Source organism: Schistocerca serialis, chromosome 5 (assembly GCF_023864345.2).
Source record: "Schistocerca serialis cubense isolate TAMUIC-IGC-003099 chromosome 5, iqSchSeri2.2, whole genome shotgun sequence".
In the NCBI taxonomy this organism is placed as follows: Eukaryota; Metazoa; Arthropoda; class Insecta; order Orthoptera; family Acrididae; genus Schistocerca; species Schistocerca serialis.
This window is the reverse complement of record NC_064642.1, coordinates 404,230,255-404,258,211: the sequence shown is the minus strand read 5'-3', so window position 1 is coordinate 404,258,211 and position 27,957 is coordinate 404,230,255. Positions and strand designations below refer to the sequence as shown.

The 27,957-nt window shown below is 37.5% G+C and overlaps 1 protein-coding gene across 1 annotated transcript in view; it reads right to left on the bottom strand.

Moving 5' to 3' along the window:
- Positions 1-27,957, bottom strand: part of LOC126481967 (ubiquitin carboxyl-terminal hydrolase 47) — a 154,857-nt gene that overhangs the window by 45,638 nt on the left and 81,262 nt on the right. Inside the window, exons 12-15 of the mRNA XM_050105931.1 lie at positions 25,087-25,331; positions 24,856-24,994; positions 14,969-15,314; positions 4,066-4,195 (exon numbers count right to left, since the gene is read on the bottom strand). Coding sequence (XP_049961888.1) covers positions 4,066-4,195; positions 14,969-15,314; positions 24,856-24,994; positions 25,087-25,331 — 860 coding nt within the window. The remainder of the gene's footprint in view (positions 1-4,065; positions 4,196-14,968; positions 15,315-24,855; positions 24,995-25,086; positions 25,332-27,957) is intronic.

The window sequence follows — 27,957 nt, the reverse complement described above, 5'->3', positions numbered from 1 at the left end:
TTTCAAAAGCATTAAAATATGATGCACCAAGTTCTGATGATGACGAAGAAGATACAAGTGTGGTTGAGAAAGCAAATGACTGATGTAATGATTTCTCTTATGAAAGAGAAGATTTCATCTGTTGGGAGGTCTAGAAAAATCCAGATTCTGACCTTGGCTCCAGATTCTTGGGAGCCAAAATAAAGTGATGAAAGAATTTAATGTAAGTGAGTACATGGTGCGACAAGCTAGAAAGCTAAAATCCGAAAAGGGTATTTTGGAAACTCCTGGTCCAAAAAAAGGTTAAACTCTTTCTGAAAATACAGTAAGACTTGTAACAGATTTTTATGAAAAGGATGAAAGTTCCAGAGTGCTACCTGGAACAAAAGACAAAGTAAGTGTTCAAAAAAATGTGTACATGCAAAAAGACTCATTTTGTGTAACTTGAGAGAACTCTATTATTCTTTCTAATGGGAGAATCCCGAGGTAGAAGTAGGATTTTCAAAATTTTGTTTCTTGAGACCTAAATGGTGTATCCTTGCTGGTGCGGCAGGCACACACACTGTATGTGTATGCAGTATCCACCAGAATGTTAAACTATTACTGGATGCTGTGAAAATTGAAGAATCTTATAAAGACCTAATTAAGATGCTTGTGTGCAACACGGAAAACCAAAACTGCATGCTATGTCATTGCGACAGCTGTACTGCAAATACTGCACTAACTGAGTATTAACTGAAAAACTAAGTGAAGATTATGATTTATAAGAAGAAATTGTAATCAGTCAGGGCAGAAATGATCAAACAGTCGTATCAGTGTTGAAGACTACATTTCTTTATTGGTTAGGTCATTGGAAAAGCTCACCCTGCATTCGTTTATAGCAAAATCCCAATCAGCAGCCTTTAAAAGATTGAAAGAAGACCCATCACCCAAAGCAGCAATTATTGTGATGGGTTTCAGTGAAAATTATTCCTTCGTTATACAAAATGAGATCCAAAGTTACCACTGGAATAGAGGTGGTTGTACTCTACACCCAGTTGGAGTTTTTCTAAGAAATGAGGAAAACAATGTTTTTGTTTCCAACCAATGTTTTATTAGTGATGACCAAGAACGTGATACGGGTTTTGTTAACTTTGTACAACGAGAAATTAAAGTGGCTGTCATCACATCATACTGACATTGACTCAGTTCACTACTTTACAGATGGTTGTGCTGGGCAGTACAAAAATAGAAACAGTTTTAAAAATTTGACTGAACACTTGAGAGACTTTAATTTGAAGGCCCAACACACTTTTTTTGCAACAAGTCATGGGAAGTCAATTTGTGATGGCCTAGGAGGAACTATTAAAAGAATTTTAGGAAAGCTAGTCTACAGCTTTCAGACAAAGAACAAATAATGACAGTAATCGATGTGTGTTCATTTTCACTTTATTGACAAAAAAGAAGCTGATTTGCTACGGTTAAAACTAGAAAACCGTTTTTCAGCAACTCGAACCATTCCTGGAACAACAAGTTTTCATAACTTCAAACCACTTTCAACAAACAACCTTGAAATTAGAAGGACTACAGATAGTGTAAAACCCTCCTTACTCTTTTCTTTCCATTCATCTTCTGATTGGGTTCGTGTTGAACCATCCATAAATAGCTATGTGGCTGTAAATTATGATGGTAACTGGTACTTTGGACTGGTAAAAACAATATTCAATGATGAAGAAGATGCAGAAATTCTATTTTTACATCCTTCAGGACCAGCTGCATCATATTATTGGCCTGAAAGAGAAGATTCTTGCATAGTGCCTTTGGAGCACATAGTCTGTGTAGTAGACGCACCTCAATCAAGCGGCACTGGAAGAATGTATTACTTCAATAAAGACTGTATCAAAAGAACTGAAAGCTCTTGGATGAAGTGGAAAAACAAGTTGAATCAGCATTAATGTTTATTAAAAAGACAAAATTACTCAAAAAATTCAATGTTTCAAGCAATCAGTTGGGTTATACATATGTGTCGTAAGTACACTATCTTTGTACATAATTCTAATGTAATCTACTATAATTAATAAACATGTTAAAAAGCCATCATTATTTTTGTTTTATCAAGTAGCCTATATGTTTAAGAGTAAATTAAAACAAATTTGAGCATTCTATCAGGTCTGAGACTCTAGATATTGCAATTCTTATAAAACAAAACATCCATTAAAAAAAGAAAAGAAAAAATACATATATTTTTTTTTTCGTAGAAAATATTAATATATTTTAATAGTATCATTTTTATCTTTAAATATGTATAATAGATAAACTTGCTGCAAAAATTCATGATGTTATCTAGAAGAGTTTTTAAGGTAAGCAATTTTAAGGTTTTGAATACAAATTAAATTTACCATTTCAGAAGGTTCGGAAAACACAAAACATAAAAACTTAAAAATTTTATAAAAAAAACTATAAGAGATACGGCAAAAAAATTTTGCAGGTGTTGTCAGGATGGTATTAGAACGATTTGAGCCAAATTTCATGAAAATCTAAGGAGGTGGGTGTAAAATTTATTTTTTATTGGGTGATTTGATGTGGAATGACCCAAAAGTGGACTTATTCTTAAAGCTTGATTTGTTAAAAGCAGGGAATAATAACATTGTTTTTATAGGAGTTTTGAGGGGACTGAAGGAAATCTTCATTAAAAGCAGGAGTTCCTTGAAAGGAGGTTTGTTAATTACATAATCACAATAGAATCCTGAATTATTATTTCCTTCTGTGGCCCTTTCTTAGTCACTCTGAGGTGTTTGTGGACTGAGGTACTAACAAGTGTGAACACACCTGTTCTAAACAAATACCTTCAGGAAAAATTTTGTAACAATTTCATAGTCAATGTTAACATTCTCTGTTTTAGAAATACTCTTCTTGTTATTGCCAGCCTGTGTTTCATACCCTCTCTACTTCTTAAACGCCAGCAATTTTGCTGCCTACATTGCAAAACTCATCTATCACTTATAGTGTCATTTTCGAATATAATCTTCTCACCATCCCCTGATTTAATTACACTTTGTTCCATTAACCTTGTTTTAATTTTGTTGCTTTTTACCTTATAACCTGTCTTTGAGACACTATCCATTCATTCAGTTTTGTTGCTCTTCCAAATCCTTTGCCATCTATCAGAACCACGATGTCACTGGCAAACCTCAAACTTTTTATCTCTTCCCACTGTACTTAAAATCCCTTTCTAAATTTCTCCTTGAGTGTTTTTATTGCTTGCCCATATACTGACTGAATAGAACTGAGACTAGAATAGAAGCCTGTCTCACTTCTTTCTCAAATACTGCTTTCCTTCAATGACATTCAACTCAAACAACTGCAGTTCCTCTATACGTTGTTGGTAATCTCTCTCTCCCTTTTTGTTAAACCTCCTTACATCAGCATTTCAAAGATAATATCCCTGTCAACAGTGTCAAAAACTTTCTCAAAATGTGTAAATATCATAATTGTCTGTCTGCATTTCTTGGTGTACCTTCTACGACATGTCGGGATTACGTATTATGTCGTACCTATATCAAAAATAATGCAGCAAACATGTACATTAAGCTCAGCAGACACCTAGGTACTATCCAACAGGAATACTTTATATACCACTTCCAATTTTTATCTATTCCTTTTATCACTTTCCTCCTCCACAACAAGCATGTTACTATGCTACACAGGTGTTCCGAACAGCCTCGCACACACAACTGTTACAGTTTAAGACATCTGACATGCAAAACACCTGTAACACCATTAACTACAATGGCTCGCAACAGGCTATGAGCTACACAAGAATACAAAAATAATGTACACTGGGAGTAATGTGTGTGCCAGACAAAGGAAAGTAGTGTACAGTAGAAGAAAAAACAACATAAAAATTAAAGTACACAAAATATATCAAAAACGTTCAATAAAATACATAGGGTGCATTATTCTGAATGGGAAATATAGTTTATAGTAAAATTATGGTAAGATATTATATTTCCGAGGATTGGCTGTGACAATTTTTCTTCATTTCCTCATGCATTCAAATTACAGAACAGAAATTTATTTGTTAGAAATAATATAATAGTTTCAAACCTTCGTATAAGAGTTGTAATTACTCGTGTTTCCCTCTTCTGGAGATGATACATTCTGCTGGTCAGACCCATTACTCGGCGTAGAAATATTATGTGCCAGGCATTCATCAGGAACATCACCAACTAACGTTCTGTGAAAGTAAAGAATATTTCCTTTTACTAACAAACAATCAATAGAACAAAGGAAATGACATACATACAACCATGCCAAATGACGCATCCCTTATCTACCACACTGAAGGTCTGTACTGCATTGATTACATATTGTAACATAATAACATATGTTACAGTTAACGGTTCTTCAACCATAAGAAGTCTGGAAGCTGTCTGGGTGTATGTAATTTCTGTAATATGAAAATACCTAACTCTGTCTGCTGTCCACCAACTAGATCTTTTACACAATACTCAATGCTTATTGTAACAGTTATATTCGCGATATATTTTTATTCACTGTAAATAGCAGACTAAATACCCCCATCTCGCTCTACTCTACGCAATGAAGATTCTACCCACAGACACTGGCACAGATTTCAAGATAAAGAACACAACCTGTTGTAATATCATAAAACAATTATGAGATTTATATTCTAAACATGATGTGGGGTGCATTCGCACAATAAATTCTCTATAAAATTAACGCAAATATATGTCTTTGAGCAATTTATCAGATTCTCATTATAGAGATGCCAATGCTCAGTACTTCAACCACAAGCTAACGGAAAGAGATTTCAACACCTAGATTAACTACCTGTCCACCATTTGAGAAAAGGAGACACTTCTCAAAACACTATGAGAAAAAAGATACCAGCACATCTTTCACAGTTGAGTACAGAGAAGAAATTTTAGTTTTACAGACTACATGTAAGTGCCGCAGAACTTTCAGATGTCAAACTCCAGAACTTTTCACTCACACATATGGAGTCGGGCCGCATAGTTTAGTGGTAAACTGCATGCCTGAAAACTGAAGTGTCCTGGGATTGAATTCTGGTTGGACATTTCAGTCTGCCTTTAACCTAGCCTTCCTCTCTCACTGATATTAAGATACACCAGCAGTGATTTATGATTTGAATTCCACTTTAAACTGTAGGCCCACTTTCCTGGTAGGATTACTGAGGCAGATTAGGGGCATGCAAGTCACCGAAGTGTTATCATAGGACTCAAATATAAACGTCTCAGTCGTCAGATTGGTCTGATGTGGCATGCCACGACTTCCCCTCCTGTACCAAATTCTTCATCTCAAATGAGCAGTTTCAACCCAATGTACTGATTATTTGCTGGATGTATTCAAAACTCTTGTCTTCCACAGCTTTTACTCTGTAAGGCTCCCCTGTATAAATTAATTTCATTCCAGCATTCACTGGTAAAAAAATGAAGTTGTATGTTATAGCAGATATGTAGCTACTGTATTTATCCAATTGTGAGGTGAAAATTTTCTCCAAATTCATCATTTGAAAAATAAAGGATTGTTTTGTATTCACAGATTAAACTATTGCTGCTGAGGTCAACATTTTTAGTAGCGTATATAGGGGTAGTCTCACATCTATAGTGATCGTCTTACATTTAGGGATGAAACTTTGGCTAATGAGATCACATGCAGATTTATTTTGAAGAATTCGGAAGGATGGGGGTCAGCAAACGCCATTCATGTTCCAACAGGCTCAAGATTTCCTAATAAGGTGAAGAGCTTGATAAAGTATCAAAGCTGCCCGATCAATCACGTGGCACTGACACTCACAGTTCTAGTGCAAAGAGATACATGAGAAACTGAACTAGCCTCTACAACAGTTTGGTACTCTCATTAAAATTTGACAATTTTATCATAAAGAGGAGGAAATAGCATTATATCATATCATATCATCTTACTAACTTTAGTTTTATTCAAACAGGTTTGCAACGACAGTTCCCTTACATCTATAACCTACGGATTCCACATACAAACTTTAATGCCGGTTTTTACGTAAAGATAACATTCAAAAATTGAAATGGTGTCCTTCAAAAACCATTAGTTGATTCAGAACCCAGACTGGTATTTTATCTGGTTATGAGAGACTGTAACGATTTACTAAGTGGAATGTTCATGTATTAAAATACAGGGTAAAAATGTGATGAGCTTTGGAACATGATTGTGATATTCAGTTGAAACAAGAAACAAAATTAATTCAGAATGGAATGTCTAACAAAGGAAATTAAGCACATTAAACTTACCGAAACTGGTATTACGAGAATAAATCACAGCGGCAAGACCTGTCATGAAGATGGTACCAACAGACATCACTATATTGCAGGATGAGCGAAAGTTCAAGAATGGGACAGAATCATAACAGCGACTTGTTATTTATGTATTAGTTGGTGGTGTTACAGATGAGCTGCACACTAGCAGATATTGCCATCTTGTTTTTCACAGTTGCTCTAGCTACACTGCAGAAGGGCCAACAGGGGAACAGTGACATCTGCTTGGCTGAGAGCTGGAATGGCAGGGAGAGGAGCAGTGAGGGAGAACAAGTTTTATGTTGCCAACCATGGGACTTTATACCATGTACTTTGGTTTTTTATGAATATCTACCATGTTTAAACTGCAGTTTGCCTGAATCTATTTGTAGTCTGAATTGAACTGACTTTAAAACAGGACAAATACTCAACAATAGTCTTCATTTCTGCAGTAGACGGTAGAAGTCAACACAGGGGCCAGTGGCGTTCATGTGTGTTCCTTCTTGCAATACAGTTGACACTCGCTGTGATGATGGGAATGAAATGGGAGTGTGCTGGCTGGTTCCACATACCCAGTGAGAGAGCAGTGGGCAGGTGATACGTTTGGAAGCAACAGGTATTGTGACATTCTCACATCAATATAGAAGTGAAATCTGATATGTATTTGGGGGGGGGGGATATGAAAGCTGTGTTCCCAGGTCAAAGGGTAATGACAACCCCAGAAATAGCAACATACTCACAAGAAATAGCCAAATAATTGTGACAATGAAGATACAAATTTCACATTGTGACAGCGACAATTAAAAATAGTGATACTACAGACAAGAGGGTTAATAAGCAAACAGTCCAAAATAATGTAAAACTTTTCTTTTAATTTGTTTTACTTCTCCGAGTCACACCCCACTTTTATGCTTTTTCAAGGTACTAAAAAAAAAAAAAGAAGAAGAAGGTGTAAAATGTGGGGAAAATGTAAAATGTGGGAAATAATGTTTTAAACTGTAAAAGTATAGGATACCTCCTTGCACTTTATGTACGATATATGTACATAATACACATCAAAAGACTTGTCAGGGACTTGTTTATTAACTAATGAAGGTTTATTATCCAATAAAAACTGCCGATGTAACGAACTGATTACTGTCTGAGAAGCAGGAATGTCTTGGCTCAATTCCACATGTCATAATCAACATTTTTGAAGGTCTGTAACTGTCAGTCATTACTTAAATAATGAAATATTGCACTAGTTATGCAATTTTTCATGCTTAGCACAACGCGTTTCGAGAATTTTCTCTCATTGTCAAGTGAAAATATGTAAATAAATCTTTTGTATGGTGTTTGAATGTGTATTATTCAGTGTCTCTTGCAATGTAGTCTTATTTATGAGATTATCATGTACTGCACTTTATCAGTAATGTAGGAAAACACCCAACACCCCCCTCTTCCCCCCCCCCCCCCCCTTCCAAACAAACACAAACACACACACACACACACACACACACAGTTTGTTTGTGTAACATTACAAAAAATACATACGTAAATACTGTACTTGACACAAAGAATAAATTCTCGAAAAACGTTTTGCTCAGCACGAATAAAATACAGTGCTGTGTTTAAACTAAAAACATTTGAACAACGCAAAGTGAACGACGGTATCAACTAGTGCTCCAAGTGGCCATACACCAAAACACGCTAAATATGGTTCGACAAAGCTGTCACAATGATCACAACAATCACGAAACTGTGTTTGCGCAGTAGAGGCAGTTTGGAGAAGGTTGTGATTGGTCAGGATATCTCGTTTGAACTAACCTTGTTACTCCTATCAGCCACCACACCAAGTGTAGCTTGGCAGCAGCGGAAGATGTGACCAACATCATGCCAGTGTCATTTTTTTCTCCACAAACATTTTTTCGTAATGCGTAAATTGCAGGAAAATTATAAATGTGTTGGCACAGAATCAGGCGCAAATTAACATTGTGAGCATAGAAAATCTGACGGGACCGATAAAAAATGTAATAAACAGCGGGAAAATGTTAACTGCGGGAACATAAAAGCGAGGTTATACTGTAGTATTATCAAAATGTACAAAATCAATAAATGGCAAAAGTTTGAAATTGGTATAATGTTAACTTTTTGGCACAAAAACAGTCTGTAATTTCATTAGTCAGAATATTTCTTTTCGTGAACGAGTCTCTTAGAAACTGAGGAGAGAGGATGGGTTTGTTATATTCAGGGTCATCTCATACCTGGGTGAATACAATAATAAAGTAACTCTTGTCAAAGGAATAAAGTGACAGACAAATCTAAGCTGTTCAGTGCCCAGCATAGCACTACAACATAGCTGTAAACAGGCATTAACAACTTAGTCTGAAAAAAAAAAAAATGCCTATGCTCCTTCACAAAAGGGGAGGAAACTCTCTACATGCTTTCTGGGGGTTGGGGAGGGGGGGATGGGGGAGCCAGAGAGAGAGAGAGAGAGAGAGAGAGAGAGAGAGAGAGAGGCGCACTCTGCCACAAAGAGATAAAGGGGCTATTCTGGAGATCCAGATTTGGCAGAATACTTGTCAGTGTATTCTTCAAAGATGTCAAGAAAGTGTCAAACAAGCATGTGTAGTATTTGGAAGCACCAAATATACTCAAATCAAAACAGACACCCCACCCCCCTTTTCCTCTCTCAAAAAATTACAAACTTTTTCATCAAAAAAGTATAGGGCAAAAAAGTTAACATTGCACTTATTCTAATGTTATGTCATTTATTTCTTGTCTGTATGTTGGTAATATAAGGCCTACAACAGCACTGCATATGCAGCAATAAATACATTTGTAATGGATTCACTTGAGATTTTGTCCCAGCCAAAAAGGAACCACTTGCCGAGCATGGATATCGAGGGTTTCTTTAACTTCTTCCTGCAGACTCCTTGAAGAAGCTGCTTACTGTAAAGCTATCACAGATGGGCCTTAAAACATCTGTTGTAGTCTTCAGTCCAGAGACTGGTTTTATGCAGCTCTCCATGATACTCTATCTAGTGCAAGTACCTACTGCAACCTACATCCACTGCATCTGCTTAGTGTATTCATCTCTTGGTCTCTCTCTATGATTTTTACCCTACACGCTGCCTTCCAATATTAAATTGGTGATCCCTTGATGCCTCAAAACATGTCCTACCAGCTGATCCCTTCTTTTAGTCAAGTTGTGCCACAAATTTCTCTTCTCCCCAATTCTATTCAATACCTCCTCATTTTGAAAGCTTCTATTCTCTTCTTGAGTAAACTATTTATCATCCATGTTTCCCTTACATACATGGCTACACTCCACACAAATACTTTCAGAAACAACTTCCTGACATATTAACAAATTTCTTTTCTTCAGAAACACTTTCCTTGCCATTGCCAGTCTACATTTTATATCCTCTCTACTTTGACCATCATCAGTTATTTTGCTCCCCAAATAGCAAAACTCATCTACTACTGTAAGTGTCTCATTTCCTAATCTAATTCACTTAGCATCGCCCAATTTAATTCAACTACATTCCATTATCCTCGTTTTGCTTTTGTTGATGTTCGTCTTATATCCTCGTTTCAAGACACTGTCCATTCCATTCAACTGCTCTTCCAGGTCCTTTGCTGTCTCTGACAGAATTACAATGTTATCGACAAACCTCAAAGTTTTTATTGCTTCTCCATGGATTTTAATTCCTACTCCCAATTTTTCTTTTGTTTTCTTTCCTGCTTGCTCAATATACAGCTTGAATAACATCGGGGATGGGCTACAACCCTGTCTCACTTCCTTCCCAACCACTGCTTCCCTTTCATGCCCCTCGACTCTTATAACTGACATCTGGTTTCTGCACAAACTGTAAACAGCCTTTCGCTCCCTGTATTTCACACCTGCCACCTTCAGAATTTGAAAGAGAGTATTCCAGTCAACATTGTCAAAAGCTTTCTCAAAGTCTACATATGCTAGAAATGTAGGTTTGCCTTTCCTTAATCTGTTTTCTAAAATAAGTCATAGGGTCAGTATTGCCTCATGTGTTCAACCATTTCTAAGGAATCCAAACTGATCTTCCCCGAGGTCGGCTTCTACCAGTTTTTCCATTCGTCTGTAAAGAATTCATGTTAGTATTTAGCAGCCGTGGCTTATTAAACTGATAGTTTGGTGATTTTCACATCTGTCAACACCTGCTTTCTTTGGGATTGGAATTCTTCATGAAGTCCGAGGGTATTTCACCTGTCTCATATATCTTGCATACTTTTTCCACCTTTCTGCTTTCCCTTCTTTGCTTAGAACTGGGTTTCCATCTGAGCTCTTGATATTCATACAAATGGTTCTCATTTCTCCAAAGGTTTCTTTAATTTTCCTGTAGGCAGTATCTATCTTACCCAAGTGATATATGCCTCTACATCCTTACATTTGTTGTCTAGCCATCCCTGCTTAGCCATTTTGCACTTCCTGTCGATCTCATTCCTTTTTGCATGCTTCATTTACTGCATTTTTATATTTTCTCCTTTCATCAATTAAATTCAATATTTCTCCTGTTACCCAAAGATTTCTACTAGCCCTCATCTGTTTACCTATTTGATACTCTGCTGCCTTCACTGTTTCATCTCTCAAAGCTACCTATCCTCTATCTACTGTATCTCTTTCCCTCATTCTTGTCAATTGTTCCCTAATGCTCTCCCTAAAAGGATCTACAACCTCTGGATCTTTCAGTTTATCCAGGTCCCATCTCCTTAATTTCCCACCTTTTTGCAGTTTCTTCAGTTTTAATCTACAGTTCGTAATCAATTGAGTCCACATCTGTCCCTGGAAATGTCTTACAATTTAAAACCTGGTTCCTTGCCATTATATAATCTATCTGAAACCTTCCAGTATCTCCAGGCCTCTTCCATCTATCACAACAATATACATTACTTGAGGCTGTGATGTCACTACCAGGATCTGTTATACTGGCACGTAAAGTTCTTAGCATTTCTATTATGCATGTTGGTATCTGGTTGCTATGGGTTTATTTATCAACTGTAATTTTTTACTTATAGGTCACTGTTGCTCTTTGAGTTTATGTATTGTCATTTGGAGATAGTGAATGGAGCTGTAGACACTAAAAAATGGAGTGCGAAGTGGATGAACCTAAACACTTCTCACATATTATTCTCCATGAGTTTCATTGAGGAGTGACAGCCATGTAGGCAGACAACATAAGCACCAGGACCATTTTGACATCAGTGACATTCCGAGTTCAGGAAGAGCTTCGGGGCTTAATGAAGATTGTTTAACACATTACTCCTTAATGATCCAAATCAGTGTACTCAAGAACTGCCAAATGTGGTAAGACTTATCATTCCCCCATCATGTAACATTTGCTTGCGATGAGAGCGGTTCAAATAATTGGGTGTATGGTTACCGCATGCTCCAAGGCAAAATCACAAAAATCAGTGGCTGGCCATATGTGCATCTCTGCTTGCTCATCACCAATTGGCTTGTGAACAACAACACCATTCCTACCCTGTATCATTACTGGTGACAAGATATGATTCCTTACACTAACTTTTGGAAAAGAAAGGAACAGCTGAGCCCAAACAAAGCAGCAAATCCCTGAACAAAGACCTGCACGCATCCATAAAATATAATGTTACGCATCTGGAGGGGCAGCAATGGTGTGCTACACTACAACTGCTTCCCCAAGGTGTAACCATCACTGCTGGTATTTATTCTTATAGACAAATCAATCCAAACGATGAGCAAGGAAACTATTTGAAGTGGTGCTAGTCCATGATAACACCTATCTGCATTCTGCCGAACTGACAAAAAACACTGTAGAGTAGTTGGGTTGTGAGGTCATTTCACACCAACCTTATTCACCTGACCTTGCACCCCGGATTTTCATCTTTTCAACACACTATCGAACAACCTTCAAGGAACTTCCTTTCTGGATGAAGGTGTACCTTCAACACGGCTCGACAAGTTCTTCGTCTCAAAACCTCGTGATTTCTACAGTCACGGAATTAAAGTTACCCCAAAGATTGTAGACTGTTGCATTTATTAAACTTATGGAAAACAGCTATGACCTTGTGCACCAACCCAACATCATTAGGTCTGTATTGCTCTTTGCCATCAGATCTCTAACTTTCAGGGGACACCTCATCCAGAAATACTCCCACATCAACATTTTTCTTTCATGAAGCAAAGAGACTCATACTCTGTTCCACACAACCTTCAGTCAGTCTAGCATCATGTAATTCATCAGCCATCCCTTTTCTTGGTACCCAAAGTTAAGTCCTGCAAGCAGTTTTTCTTTCGGTATCTTTTTCCTGTGAAGAATCGCACAAGGGAGAACACCTATCCATCTGCTAATGCACCCATCATTACTGTTACACTGGCTTTTTCACTGCCAAGCTTTTTATTGGGGCACTTTCACATTGACAGTAACCTTTGACAACATATCAAAATAAATAGGTGTCTCATTGGCAGTGCCCAAATGGCTTAGCAAACAAGCAAACAGTTGTTCCATTTCCTTTGATTAGTTTTTCATCATACACCATAGGAAGTCACACACACACACACACACACACACACACACACACACACACACACACAGACAGAGAGAGAGAGAGAGAGAGAGAGAGAGAGAGTAGTTTTATGACATAACGTAGGCCTCGCCCTCTTCATTCTCAAGCATCCGCCAGTACTTACTTCGAATTTCATGAGGTCTGGGCTTGGAAAATTCTTCTATATCTCCAGTGCCTTACTCAGATAACTGAAGTAAACAAGAAGCCTTCACTGTGTTTCTCTTGCATGTACTGAATTACCTGCTGCTCCATGTTGTGAAATGTTCCCTGCTTTGGTCCCCTGAAGTTGACATGTTAAAGTCACATTCTTTAATTATTCTTCAGCTGATGATACCTATGAACACTCGCTTTCAACAAAAAATTATCTTCGTGCTGCACAGCTGTTTGCAGCCCCTGCTCCTTGAATCACCATTTTAAAATCAGCATTGTATTGTCTGCGTGAACCAGTTATTACGGACTGTGGACTCTTAGATCCATGTTTCTCAACAGAATCACGATTGGAACTATCAAGTGCAACAATTTTTAGTTCTCACAGTACTGACAACCTAAGCCAGTCAAGTAACAATACCTTGTCCTCTTGGCTCCCTATAGATAACCAGCAGAAATCACACAGTTTCAGATTAACAATGTAGCTAACCTTGAAAAGCCTGAGTGCTCCAGAACAGTGGGAGCTTTAGTGCCATTGTTGAAGCTCATATTTCATTTGTTGTCCAGCATTTAAAGTGTTCTGTGTGAACACATTTTTGTTAGTATTACTTTGCCTCCTGGGTTGGAGTCTAAATCAGGGTCACAGAAAGTCATAGCAGTGTGTTTCTAATGCTCATATGTTGACAACGAATCAGTTGAGAGTATCCAGTCGGATGTAAGAATGGGTCAATACTCCATCTCTTGCTTCCGAATATATCATGTACCTGCTGCTCTCTTATTGGCTGCATAGAACCAGCAGTTGACACATCCACATTACATTCCCATCATACCTCACGTTGAGCACTGACAACATAGCTGCAGGATACACCACTGGCTCATATCTAGACCTTTACCATCACCTGCAGAAATGTGTACTATTGCTGAGTATTTGTCTAATTTTTATGTCTATTCAGTTCTGGCTACAAAAGGATTCAAGCTAACTTCTGTTTAAACATCGCAGATGTTCATGAAGAGCTAAGGTGCAAGATACACATTATAGATTCCCAGTGTTGGAAACAATGAAATTTTCTGCCTACCCACCACTCCCCTTCCCATACTCATCCTACTTCTCAGCTAAGCTGTCATTATTTGCCCTACACCCATTCCAATTTTTTCAAAATGAATCTGCTTGTGTCTACAACTGCCAAAGCTTCATCTGTAAATACAAGACAACCTCTATATAAATCCATTACATAATGTTAAAATCATCATTAACTCAGAAGCAATTATCATTTAATTTGTAAATGTAAGATGACGCTGTATTTCTCAAATGAATTTTGAGAAAAAACCTATCAATAATTGCGTAAATAAGATATGTGATGATTGTATGAAAAGTGTAGTGCTGCATTTGTTTTGTGGTAGACAAGCACAGAATGAAAAGATGGCAGAAGATAAACCCTGTGTCAGCATATAGAAGACACTTTCGAACAGCAATGAGGTGGTCACTGAACTTAACACCCTCGTTCAACAGAATGATATGGTGCAAATCCTTACCATATTACACATTCATTATCAACTGACTGACCGACTGACTGGTGACAAACATCTATATACTAGCCAAATAAAGATGATTAAAATTTCTTCTGCGGAAAACATTCAATTTGGCAATTTCCAGTGTGATCACCACTGCATTAATGACAGGTACGAAAATCAGTTATGTGTATAGGATTTGGCAGAAGAGTTACAGAACTTAAACCAGAGCAGTGAAGGAAGACATACCACAAGTTAACTACAGTTGTGATGAGACTGCCCCTTAATGATAATTTAACTTTAGTACAAACAGCCCAACACAATACAGAAAATTTAAAACAAAATATGATGTTCCACGTTACAGTTACAACTAATGTATGTAACTACTACTTCTGCATTCTCTACATCAACTAGTAATAATCTAAAATGACACTTATATTGAAAACATATATTATAGATTCAATTATGAATCAAACCTGTCACTGTCGGTAAGACTGCTATCCTCACTGGCACTCTGATCACTGTGTCCTGTGGAACCAATTCCTTCATCCTCTGGGTCCAATGGTGGCTGTGGGGAATTGTCCCGTGCAGCTGGCAACGGTACAATAGGAGGCTGTGCCTGCACCAACGGTGGTCGGATAGCTGCTTCTGCCGTTCCTGCTAGCAGAGCTGCGGACTGTATTCCTCCAGGTGGTAAACTTGGCAACACTGTTAATCCTGATACACAGTCATCACTTCCTTTATTTTCTTCATGTGTACTGTTGCTGTCATTGTGATTCATGTCTAAATTCAATGGTGGTATTGCCAATTTCCTTAAAACCTCTGAAAAAATGTTATAAAAATATGACTTAACTACGTATTGTACAGATTATGTAGAAGACGTGCAGGAAAGTTTAGAAATAAAATATCACTAATAGTAACTTCAAAGATAAAAAAGAGGCCACATGATGTGTTGAGAAAGTAAAAAGAAAGAGACAGACAAAATTGGGATCAGTCTGAAGAGAATTTGAAACAAAGACATCTTCTAAACTAAGGTCAATAACTTAAAGGATTCCAGGATAACCAATTTGTATTTGCCAAGACTGCCTGAAAGGGAGAGAGGGAGAAGAATGTCAAATAAGAACTAAGAGATTCTGGGAAGAAAGGGAGAGAGAATCTGTAAAATAATTGCTCTCTCTTGATCACAGCAGAACAAATCAATGCAATGCACTATTAAAATATTCTCTCTCACTGTTCAGAAGAATGGGAGTTCAGATTAAGCAAATAAAAATATTCAGACAGATATCACTCCACCTAATTCTGTATACTTATAATGATGCAAGAACTAAGTCAAGTCGTCTAAACGATATCGCTGAGTTCAAATACCGTCTGAAGGGGATGCTTGGGATATGTTGTGTTAATATTTCATACAAAATATATAACTATGATGACATACAACCACTAGCAATGCATGTTGATATTTAAGTGATGAAAATGTCTGCAGAGATATAAAACCGCTTTCATGCACAGTTTCAAAGGGCAAATTAAGTACCAAATTATTAACCATTATGTCCAACAGCCAGTCAGATTATCAATATGAAAGGTTTTTAAATATTACTGGTGATTAGTGGATGTGGCAAGCACACATCAACCTGAGTGTTCACAAACAATGCTGAAGCCTTATTATTTAAAGATGATTCATGCCAACACAAACAGCTTCAAAAGCCAAATTAAAATTTCCTCTAACCTATTTTTATTTTCAATGAGACTGGATTCCTGAACATTTAATCCTTTACAGCAGTAACAGTCAAGTCAATTACTTGAATTTTAAGTAATAAAGGGTAGATCTTAGTGCGCTGATGCCGTTGGAAGGAAGGAACGAAGGAAGGAACGAAGGAAGAAAAAATGAAAGAAAGACTAGTGTTTAACATCTCATCAAAAGCGATGTCACTAAAAATAGGGCACAGGCTCTGGCGATTCAAGGATAGAAAAGGAAATCAGCTGTGTCCTTACGAAGAGACTATCCCAGCATTCGCCCAGAGCAATTCAGGGAAATCCTGGAAAAGCTAAATCAGACAATGGAAAATCCAGGATGGAATGTAAGAATATTATGAAAAGGAAAGTTGCTACTCGCAATATAGCCAAGATGCTGAGTTGCAGATACACACAACAAAAAGACTGTCAGAAGATAAGCTTTCGACCAACAAGGTCTTTGTCAAAAATAGATCGATATCTCTCTCTCTCTCTCTCTCTCTCTCTCTCACACACACACACACACACACACACACACGCACGCACGCACGCACGCACGCACGCACGCACGCGACTGCAGTTTCTGGTAGCACACAGTGTGGCTTCAGCTGCCAGTGACTGCAATTTTGTGTGTGTGTGTGTGTGTGTGTGTGTGTGTGTGTGTGTGTGTGTGTGTTTTCATTTTTGCCAAAGACCTTGTTGCCTGAAAGTGGTGAGTAGCAACTTTCATTATTACATCCTGGTTAAAATTTAAATTAGGATGGTTGAATGCAGCTTCCACACTGTCATCTTCCCTAATGTCATTGGAGATGATACTGTAGTCGAAAGAAGGAAATCAGCTGTCAATGGATCACAGGGACTATCCATCATCTGTCTTCCATGATAAAAGGTAATCATCAAACATCTAACTTAGGATGGGATGACAGATCTGAACCCCACACTTGCCAAACACGCATCTAGTACCTCAACCACTGCATTCCACAGATAAATTATTTACTATTTTAGACTGCACAGAAGAACCCTCAAGTTTATAGTAGGTCTGATTCTTTCCCCTGAGGTATTTCACATACACTGTTGGTATATGACCACCTTACATCTAGAATGACTAATTATATCTTTCAAAACATACTAATCTCAATAACATTTTATTCACACAGCAGCAGCTGTTTACCAAAATGACTATGACTGTACAAGTTTACAAACAAGAACATTCATATCAATGTGTCTGCATGTTCAACCATTCTGTAAGCTTTGTTGATTTCTTTTTTAAGAGGAGTAATGGTTGTGTAGCATTAGTCTTCCACTTATTTTCATCTTTACATGTTGCTGTTCTCTTTTACGGTATACTTTTTCATTTATGCTCTGTTGATCTAACTATTCACCTGAAGATGCTACTACCCACCACAATGCTCACCACACACTACACTACTTTATGCCTTTACACAGCCTGAATAGAAGTACTATTTACATATTCCTCCCCTTATACAGTGGAACCTCGCATAGTGAGCACAATCCATTCCAGAATTTTACTCTTAGTGCCAAACACTCGTTAAATTGTTTCACTTATTCCATATAAATTAATGTAAATGCATTCTATGAAGTGAAAGTTTTATCTTATTCATGCCATTTTTTCAAAGAAAATTGTACAAACAGTATTATGTACTTCATTATCCACAATATGTAACTAATTCTTTTTGACTAGGAAGCTATCTATAATCATTTGTTTCTGGCAACACTTCAAAACTTGCGAAAGTGCAACACAGCGTCATCGTCAAATTTATAGCATGTGTAGCAACTGTTTTATTGGGATGATGATTTTCAATGTACGATGCAACCGATTCCCATGCTTTCAGCATTTCTCTTACTGTGTCAGAAGATTACTGCTTTGCTGTTACAGCCGCCTCCTCCTACTACTATTCTGAAGTCCTCTCCATAACTTACTGCTGCGAAGCACACTGCAACTCCATAAGCTCTTTGGTGGTCATCTCTTGGGTGTGATCTTCCATAACCTCATTGATTCATTGTTATCCAATTCTAGTCCAATATTCTTCGCTAAAGACACAATCTTGTTGACGACAGACTCCACAGCTACTGACTCAAATGCTTCAGAGTCACATTTGACAACACACTCCAGGCAAACCACCTTCCAAGCAGGTCAGAGTTCTCTTGGTAACCCCTTCGCATGCCCTTTTGATCATCTTGATGCAGGCAACAATGTTAAAGTGATATTTCCAAAACTCCCTGAGGATGAGATTAGCAGCTTCAGTCAACTCAAAGCAATGCTTGAAGAATGCTTTAGTCTAGAGCTTCTTAAAGTTAGAAATAATCTGTTGGTCCACAGGCTGTAGTAACGGAGTGGTGCTGGGAGACAGAAACTGGATCTTGATTAATTGGAATTCTTCAAGGAGGTGGTCTTGTAGGCCTGGAGGAGGGGCAGGAGCATTGTCCATAACAAGCAAGACATGGAGTGGCAGATTCAACTCAAGCAAATATTTTTTCACCTAAGGACCGAACACTTCATTGATCCAATCACAAAAGATCTTATGTCACCCAAGCCTTGTTGTTGGACCTCCACATCGCATTTAACCTGCTCTTCTGGACTTTACACTTCTTGAAGAACCATGGAGTTTCTGAAAGGTAAACAAATTTTCAAATCGCTGCTTGCATTGGCACAGAATAGCAGTGTGAGACGGCCTTTCATTGGCTTGCAACACGGCAACGCATTCTCCTTTGCTGTTATAAAGGTATGCTTCAGCATCTTTTTCCAGAATAGACCCATCTCGTCACAATTAAAAGCCTGTTGCGGCAGACAACCCTCAGAATTTATGAGCATCTTGAAGTTGCTGATGAACTACTCTGCCACCCTTGAGTCGGAGCTCACTCCTCCTCCATGCCTCACAATGCTGTGTATGCTGGTTCTTCTCTTAAACTTCTTGAACCACCCATGGCTTCCTTTAAACACTTCTTTGGCCACTGATGATGCTGGCATTTTCTTAACGAGTTCAGAGAAAATCATTCTTGCCTTCTCACAAATGATGTTCTCGTTTAATAGCTTTTCATTTATCCATATAAGGAGCAACCTTTTGACATTATCCAGAATACAAAACCCTTGTTTATTCTTGTCACTCCATTTGTAGCATCTCTCTCCTTAATCTTGTCCTTGTTCTTGGGGATAGTGCAATTAGTTGATGTAGACTAAATATATGTGTGTGCTAAATCAGCAATGCTCATATCACATTCGCATTTTTCAATGATTTTATGTTTCATTTCTAAAATCATTTTACTTCTCTTATGGTCATCTTCTCATGGCTTTACCTGCGGGGACATTTCTACAAAGGTTATTAAAATCTGCACACAAAAAAACACTGTGAGAACACAAGTTTAGAAAAATGTGTGATCCAAAGCTGCACTAAGATGGCAGTTGAAAGAACGTTAAACCCAGACTGCAGTACGTCCTAAAGACACTGTTCATATACAGCTGCTGACAATGAAAGGTGTTCATACTACTGAACGTTTCCCCCACCGCACATGAACAGCCGATTACATCACACGAAATCGTCGTCACTCATTATGCAGAACACTGCTTGTTAAGCACGTCATTTTTTTTCCTCGTTATGCAAATTGCATGTTATGGGAGTGCTTATTAATTAAGGTTCCACTGTATATTCTTTTCTTAATTTCAAAAAGTATTACACAATCTCTGAAGGAACAAACACCCAGGTATTGATGGAACACCAGCAAAACTCTTATGAGTTCCAAGCCAAAGGGCAAGGCAAAAACTACACAAGCCCACAACTGAAATTTTTGAACTGGGAAAGCTCCGCCTGAATATGAAAAAAATATATAATTACTCCACTTATTTATAAGGCAACAGCAGACATATATGAAAATTATCTCTCAATAATTCATGCATCACATGCATCAAAAACACTCAAAGGAATACATTATCAGTGAATGGAAGGATAGTTGAAAGTAGATTAGGGGAGTTCCAGTCTGACTGTAGGAAGCACAAAAGCTCTTGAAAAGCAATTTTAACACTGCAGTTAGTAACAGAAAGGAGATCTGCAAAAAACTAAAAAACATTACACTGGATTCATAGATTTGTGGAAGAGAATACTTTTTCTTCCATTCTTAGGCAATGAGGTAGCAAATACACACACGGAAGGGTAATCCATTCTCTTTAAGCTACGCAGACTGGGATAATCTGCACTGATGGTATGGTGAGGTTAAATAATAAATGTTGTTAAGGCAGCATTGCTCACTGTCATCACTGATATTTAATTCATACAATGGAAAAGGCAGTGAGGGAAGCAAGTGACCATCTTGATTTCGGAGTTGATTGTCACGAACAAAAAGCCAGCGCAATTTGGTTTGCTGACTGTCAGTGGTAGCTGAAAGCGAAGAGGAATTCAGTTTGGAGCACGGTAAAACAGAACATACACCAACTGAAGACTATAACAACCACATAAAAAATTAAGATAATTGTATGAACAGTAGGTGAAAACAATGATAAAATATTCCTGTTGAATATATCGTCCAGACCACAGTTCGAGCACCATTACACTGTTGTGAGTCAGCCAACCTTTTCTGGTGGTGGACATGACATTGACAAGGATCAGAAAAGCAGAGAATGTAGCTGGAGGGCACAAAGCATATGCTGTATACAAAATTGTCAGTAAAATTCTGCTTGGTGCTGGCAAGAACAATCTAGAACAAGGCCATGGCTATTTTATTGTACAGCATAACAATAATATAAAAAGGATATCCTTTTCATATTATTGTTATTCCATCTTGGACTTTCAATTCTAATGTAAAGTGTGTTATGTGACACTGTGTAGTCAGAAAACATTGTGTTTACTCATATTTGTTTGTTCAGTATACTTTGTGCCAACATAAATAGTTTTTTTTAAAAAGTTGCATGACAGCTGACATACAAGTTACTTTCACTTTTTCCTTTGCACAAAGCCACACTTTTATGAACAGTATGAAATTAACAGTTGATCTAACATGTTAATTGTGAAATAGGCTAGAGAACAACTGAAAGCAGTGGTGAAGCTGGTTGTGTGTTCCAGGAGTTAACCAATGACTGAACAAATGTATTTACCATCAACAGCAATGCTGTAAGGAAGAGAGAATACTTAATATGTCTTGCTGCTTTTCTCTTATTTATCTTGATCACATCTATATTTATAAAACAAATCTCTAATTTCATTAATAAGGCATGCAATCTCCTCTTCACATTCTTACGCATGAGTAATGAGTTACCTACACAATCATTATTGGTTACTCCACACCAACTCCTATTATTTAATTCCCACAAGCAAAAACATTTCGGGAAGAAGAAGAAGCATGATCTAATCATCTAACAAGTTCTCACATTGACTACAACCTTTGCTGTATGCATTGCCTATTTACTTATAATGCCTTTGATCTGACAGTATATTTTCCTTGAGTACATAAACTTCCACAATCTGCCTTTTCAGGTGAAGAATGAGAAATTAAACTACTTGAATTAACAAAGAATGAGGTGGGAACCTAAATCATCCCATTCAAAGATTAAGTAGTCACCATTATCTCCAGGAAAATCTATAATTTTTTTACTGAGTATTTTTTATTACTAAATGTTTCACAGTTGTTGTGGCCCAGTGTTATGAAAGTTTGCTGGACATTGCTACCATTAACTTCTTTTAGCAGCCTGAATCTGTAGCCATAGAGAATCTGCTGCAGCACAGGCAAATTGTAAATCTTTGCTATTTATGTTTTTGGCTCATTCAGTTTAAAATGTTGGCAGCCACAGACACTTTATTTTTAGGCTTTCTTCCTCCCCGTTAAAGAGTGGAATGGACTCAAGAAATATGCTTGCCTCTCTAAATATATAATTGTCATCTTCGGTCAAAATATGCATGTTATCATATGGATGATATGACGACTGCCAACACCACAGCTAACAATTCTTTGAATATTTCTGTCTGTAGTTTTTTTTCTTGTGGCCCAAAATTGAGACAGAGAGACTGCTCACATTGCTTGTGAAGATAGCAATGGTTAGGTCCATGGGCACATTCAGCGATACCTCGGTGAACAATGATGCTGTATCAGATCTGACTATTGGTGATCTGAGTTTTAGCTGCTTCATTTCATCTGTGACCTGTATGATGCAACAAATACAACTGCATTCTGTGGGACAAATTCATAAGTTAACATGCAAACACTAGCAATGTCTTCCTCACTACACCACTAGACTGTTGCATACAGCTATTGCTGCATCCACTGTGTCACATTAGTGTTGCCATCATTCTTATGTGCATCCACGAATGTTTGTTCTTGAGAGAGCCACTCCCAGAAGAGAGAGACAATTTCACTCCAATTCCACCAAGAATTTGCTGAGTTTTATTTACATATGTACAATTAGGTAAGTACAATAGATTAACTGTTGTTATTGCTCTGGTTATCGTCACGAAGGGTCACTGCATGACGTGCATAACACCTGGACACAAGAGTTGTTTTATGCCAGACACACGAATAAATGATTTAGCTCAACAACAAAAAATGAGGAAACCAGACTTCTGAGAAATGATTAGTTTCCGGTAGAGGTTTGGAATACCGTGCATTTAGCCAGTGCCACAAATTAACAACTTTCAGATGATAATTATAATACAGCAACTAAAATAAAAGGATTTTAATCCCCGATGTGTAGTTATTGGCACAAAATGAGTTTTGAAATATTAAGTTAATTTCATCCCAGCAGTCAACTTCACTCCTTTTGATGGTATAAATGAACTTTTTGGTTACGTGTTGAAGTCATTTCATTTGATAGACTGCTATTTCAATTAGTATGAGTGTAGGGTTGATACCATCATCAATCTATAGAACTACAGTGAAATAACTAAATTACATTCTCAGGAACCTTACTATACCAGTTAGTTTACAATAAGGACAAAGACAGATAGTAAACTAGCCTCCACAGACGATCTACTTACAAGGAATGGAAAATGCTCGGGATATATAGTAAAGATAAAAGCAAAGTAAAGGAATCAATATACACAAAAATGCTCAAAACCACTGCCACAGCCAGAAAATGTCTTGTATAGACATATAACATAAAAGAGAAAAACTGACACCAAAAATCAGGTTGCCAGAGGCCAGCTACAGACAAACAAGACCCACCTGCAATAATGGGCCTGCTCTTGTGAATGAGTATACACCAGTATTAGTAATCATCTCGTTTATACACATTAATTAGTTTAACAAAAATGAAGAAATCTTTGAAACAAAACTTCTTTTGCACCATTAACCAAACATTAAACAAAAAGGCTAATAAGTTGTAGCAACTCATAATCTTCTACCTCAATTACAACATGACTCTCGCCTGAAGCTAGCAGTTATGGTAGTTCAGTAGCATCTACAGTACCATTATTGGCTACCCTGCTGGCAGTAGTGTGTTAAGCAAAATAACTACACGAGTACAAAAGCAAAATAACCATGAAAAAAGGGAAAGATCATTATTTCTATGTCATAAACACTATATTAACAACTGGTCTAACGGGAGACTAAGTAGATGAAACTGAACTGTTGCAGTGACAGGAGAATCAACTATGGTTTTTAATTTTGTAAAACGAAGAAACCTTTTGCTGCATACATGACTGTTTTTGGAAAACTTAAAAGTTCCATCATCTGATGTAAAAATAAAAATCACTTAACCTTCAGACGTCATTCTCAGCCCCAATGCTTTAATGGAACATACGTTCTGTGTCAAATGAGTAAAAATGGGGGGAACATAAAGTCCATAGAAGAATGTTCCCCTGTGCTGACCGACCGGGATTACAAACAGGAAAACCACGCAATTTTAGACATGTGGCCTAACAAAGGCAATGCATACCACATCTAACAGGATCAAGTGTAGTAAAGCACTGTCGGGGTTCAAACAATTCCTTCAGTTTACAAAAACTTCCTCTCTGCTGCAGAACAACATGAGGAAAATCAAAACAAAAAATCTGCAAGGACATTTTAACAAAAGCATTTGCCTAAACAATTTTAACAACAATAAAGAAATGGACACACATTTTGAGAAAGATTATTCTTCCCCAGTACTGAACATGTTTTCAGATCAAAATCAACTACTGCAAAAAATCCTACCAGAAGTTCTACTAATATCCTCCTTTATTAAAACCCCCTTAACACATTCATTCTATTGTGCTTTGTCCTGTAACACCATAACAGCAAGTCACTACTTTCCTGTCAAGATAAGTAATTAATCATATGCTGCCACTTTTTTCAGATATGTTAAAATAAATGTAGTAACCAAAGCACAACTATTATTTGTGTTTCCAGGTAAACACAAAAGCTACTGGTGCTATATTTTGTTGAATTTCACACCAAGAAATCTTGCTGTGCTGCAAATCAATATAAAATTAAACTTAAAAAATCAATGACTTGCAGAGGAATACCTCGGAAACATACAAGCGGACAACACTTCCAAGATTTAAGTGGAAATCAGAAAAGAAAAACATACCACTGACTATTTTTTACATAAATAAAATAAAATGCATATGGTGATGTATATAACCACAATCTTGTGTTTAGTTGACTGTGTTTCCCTGACTGAACTGCCTACATACATTTTACATCCACTTACCTTTATCTATTTCTGGTACCACAACATTCAGTGTTATCACATATTCAAATGTGTCCAAAATTTCCTTAATTATCTCAAACAATCTTGAAGAAAAGTGAGGTTTTTCTGCATCATCCCCAGACGATACAGCAACAAAAATCTGTACAAAGAAATGACACTTTATGTATAGAGTCTCTAGATATGGATTTACACTTCCTTAAAAAATATATATATATATCTGTGATGTTTTACCTTATTGGTATTATGAAGGCCTTCGGATTGTAACGTAGCATCATCACTGCACAAGTACTGTGGGTGGCTATTACTCTTCTCTTGCAAGATGTACATCTTTTGGGCATTTAGATTTAAGACCTTAGCAGCTGTGGCTTTGAATTCTCCTACAGTGTGGTAAAGATTGCCTCGCACTGTGAAGGGGCCTTCAACATCTTCAGTACTGTGGGCGTTCATATTTATGAGAAATACTTTGAATGTTACACCTGTAAATAATTCACATTTTGTATTAGATTTGTTATCAATGTAAAATCTAAACTACTTACTAGGCTGCAACTTTTTTCAATTTCTTCAAGTACAGAAACCAGTGGTGCTTCACTTACAGTTTCATGTTCTCAGGAAATAGCTGTATATTAAAGCTTTCTACCTCATAAATGGCAATCTGTGTTCACTAGATTATTATTTTGTCTTCACTAGCTTGTGAACTACTAATTAATTACTTCTCACTTTGTGATTTACTTAATCCTTCCCACGAAACAAACAAATTATGAACAGTGAGCACAAACTTTATAATCCAATAGGGGAAAAATATTATACTCAAAAGTGATTTGTAGTAGAAGAATATTACTAGAACCTTTCACTAGTCTCTACTTATTTTCAGGAGACAATACTGAAAGTACTGTCAACAGACACATGCAAACACCTGTTCCAGCTTCCAGAATAGTTAGTTTCTTCCTTAGTGACGGAAGACGGAAAAGTCGGGAGACATCAAAAAGAAAGGGCAGCTCCTCCAAACTTTGAAACAAAAAATGTTTCTCATTAAAATATGTTCTCCAGAAGAAATTTCAAGTGATTGTGCCACATTTTATTATCAGTTATTTAAAAAGAAACATCTTGAACTAAAATTATCTCGTCAGACAAAGAAACAGCAGTGCTGTACAACTAGAATAGAAGTGACAAGGATCATCTACGTGTGGGTTTCATTCAAAAGAAATTTCGTTTGGTTAATCTGAATGTTGACTTCAAAGGCACAAAAAGTAAGTTTCAGAATGACGTATAAGTCAATCTTATGGAATGGTGATGTTAAAAGCATGCGTTTTTGATCTTTCTTTTCTCAAGCCAGACAAAACTTACTTAGTTTCAGTGGTATCATCTTGCATGATTAGCCTTTAGATATTGGTAATCATTACCAATATCTAAAAGATATTGCAAAAGACCTCCCCCCATGAACCACGGACCTTGCTGTTGGTGGGGAGGCTTGCGTGCCTCAGCGATACAGATGGCCGTACCGTAGGTGCAACCACAACGGAGGGGTATCTGTTGAGAGGCCAGACAAACATGTGGTTCCTGAAGAGGGGCAGCAGCCTTTTCAGTAGTTGCAGGGGCAACAGTCTGGATGATTGACGGATCTGGCCTTGTAACATTAACCAAAACGGGCTTGCTGTGCTGGTACTGCGAACGGCTGAAAGCAAGGGGAAACTACAGCCGTAATTTTTCCCGAGGACATGCAGCTTTACTGTATGATTAAATGATGATGGCGTCCTCTTGGGTAAAATATTCCGGAGGTAAAATAGTCCCCCATTCGGATCTCCGGGCGAGGACTACTCAAGAGGACGTCGTTATCAGGAGAAAGAAAACTGGCATTCTACGGATCGGAGCGTGGAATGTCAGATCCCTTAATCGGGCAGGTAGGTTAGAAAATTTAAAAAGGGAAATGGATAGGTTAAAGTTAGATATAGTAGGAATTAGTGAAGTTCGGTGGCAGGAGGAACAAGACTTTTGGTCAGGTGATTACAGGGTTATAAATACAAAATCAAATAGGGGTAATGCAGGAGTAGGTTTAATAATGAATAAAAAAATAGGAGTGCGGGTTAGCTACTACAAACAGCATAGTGAACGCATTATTGTGGCCAAGATAGACACAAAGCCCATGCCTACTACAGTAGTACAAGTTTATATGCCAACTAGCTCTGCAGATGATAAAGAAATTGATGAAATGTATGACGAGATAAAAGAAATTATTCAGGTAGTGAAGGGAGACGAAAATTTAATAGTCATGGGTGACTGGAATTCGTCAGTAGGAAAAGGGAGAGAGGGAAACATAGTAGGTGAATATGGATTGGGGGGAAGAAATGGAAGAGGAAGCCGCCTTGTAGAATTTTGCACAGAGCATAACTTAATCATAGCTAACACCTGGTTCAAGAATCATGAAAGAAGGTTGTATACCTGGAAGAATCCTGGAGACACTAAAAGGTATCAGATAGATTACATGATGGTAAGTCAGAGATTTAGGAACCAGGTTTTAAATTGTAAGACATTTCCAGGGGCAGATGTGGATTCTGACCACAATCTATTGGTTATGAACTGTAGATTGAAACTGAAAAAACTGCAAAAAGGCAGGAATTTAAGGAGATGGGACCTGGATAAACTGAAAGAACCAGAGGTTGTAGAGAGTTTCAGGGAGAGCATAAGGGAACAATTGACAGGAATGGGGGAAAGAAATACAGTAGAAGAAGAATGGGTAGCTCTGAGGGATGAAGTAGTGAAGGCAGCAGACGATCAAGTAGGTAAAAAGACGAGGGCTGCTAGAAATCCTTGGGTAACAGAAGAAATATTGAATTTAATTGATGAAAGGAGAAAATATAAAAATGCAGTAAATGAAGCAGGCAAAAAGGAATACAAACGTCTCAAAAATGAGATTGAGAGGAAGTGCAAAATGGCTAAGCAGGGATGGCTAGAGGACAAATGTAAGGATGTAGAGGCTTGTCTCACTAGGGGTAAGATAGATACTACCTACAGGAAAATTAAAGAGACCTTTGGAGAGAAGAGAACCACTTGTATGAATATCAAGAGCTCAGATGGCAACCCAGTTCCAAGCAAAGAAGGGAAGGC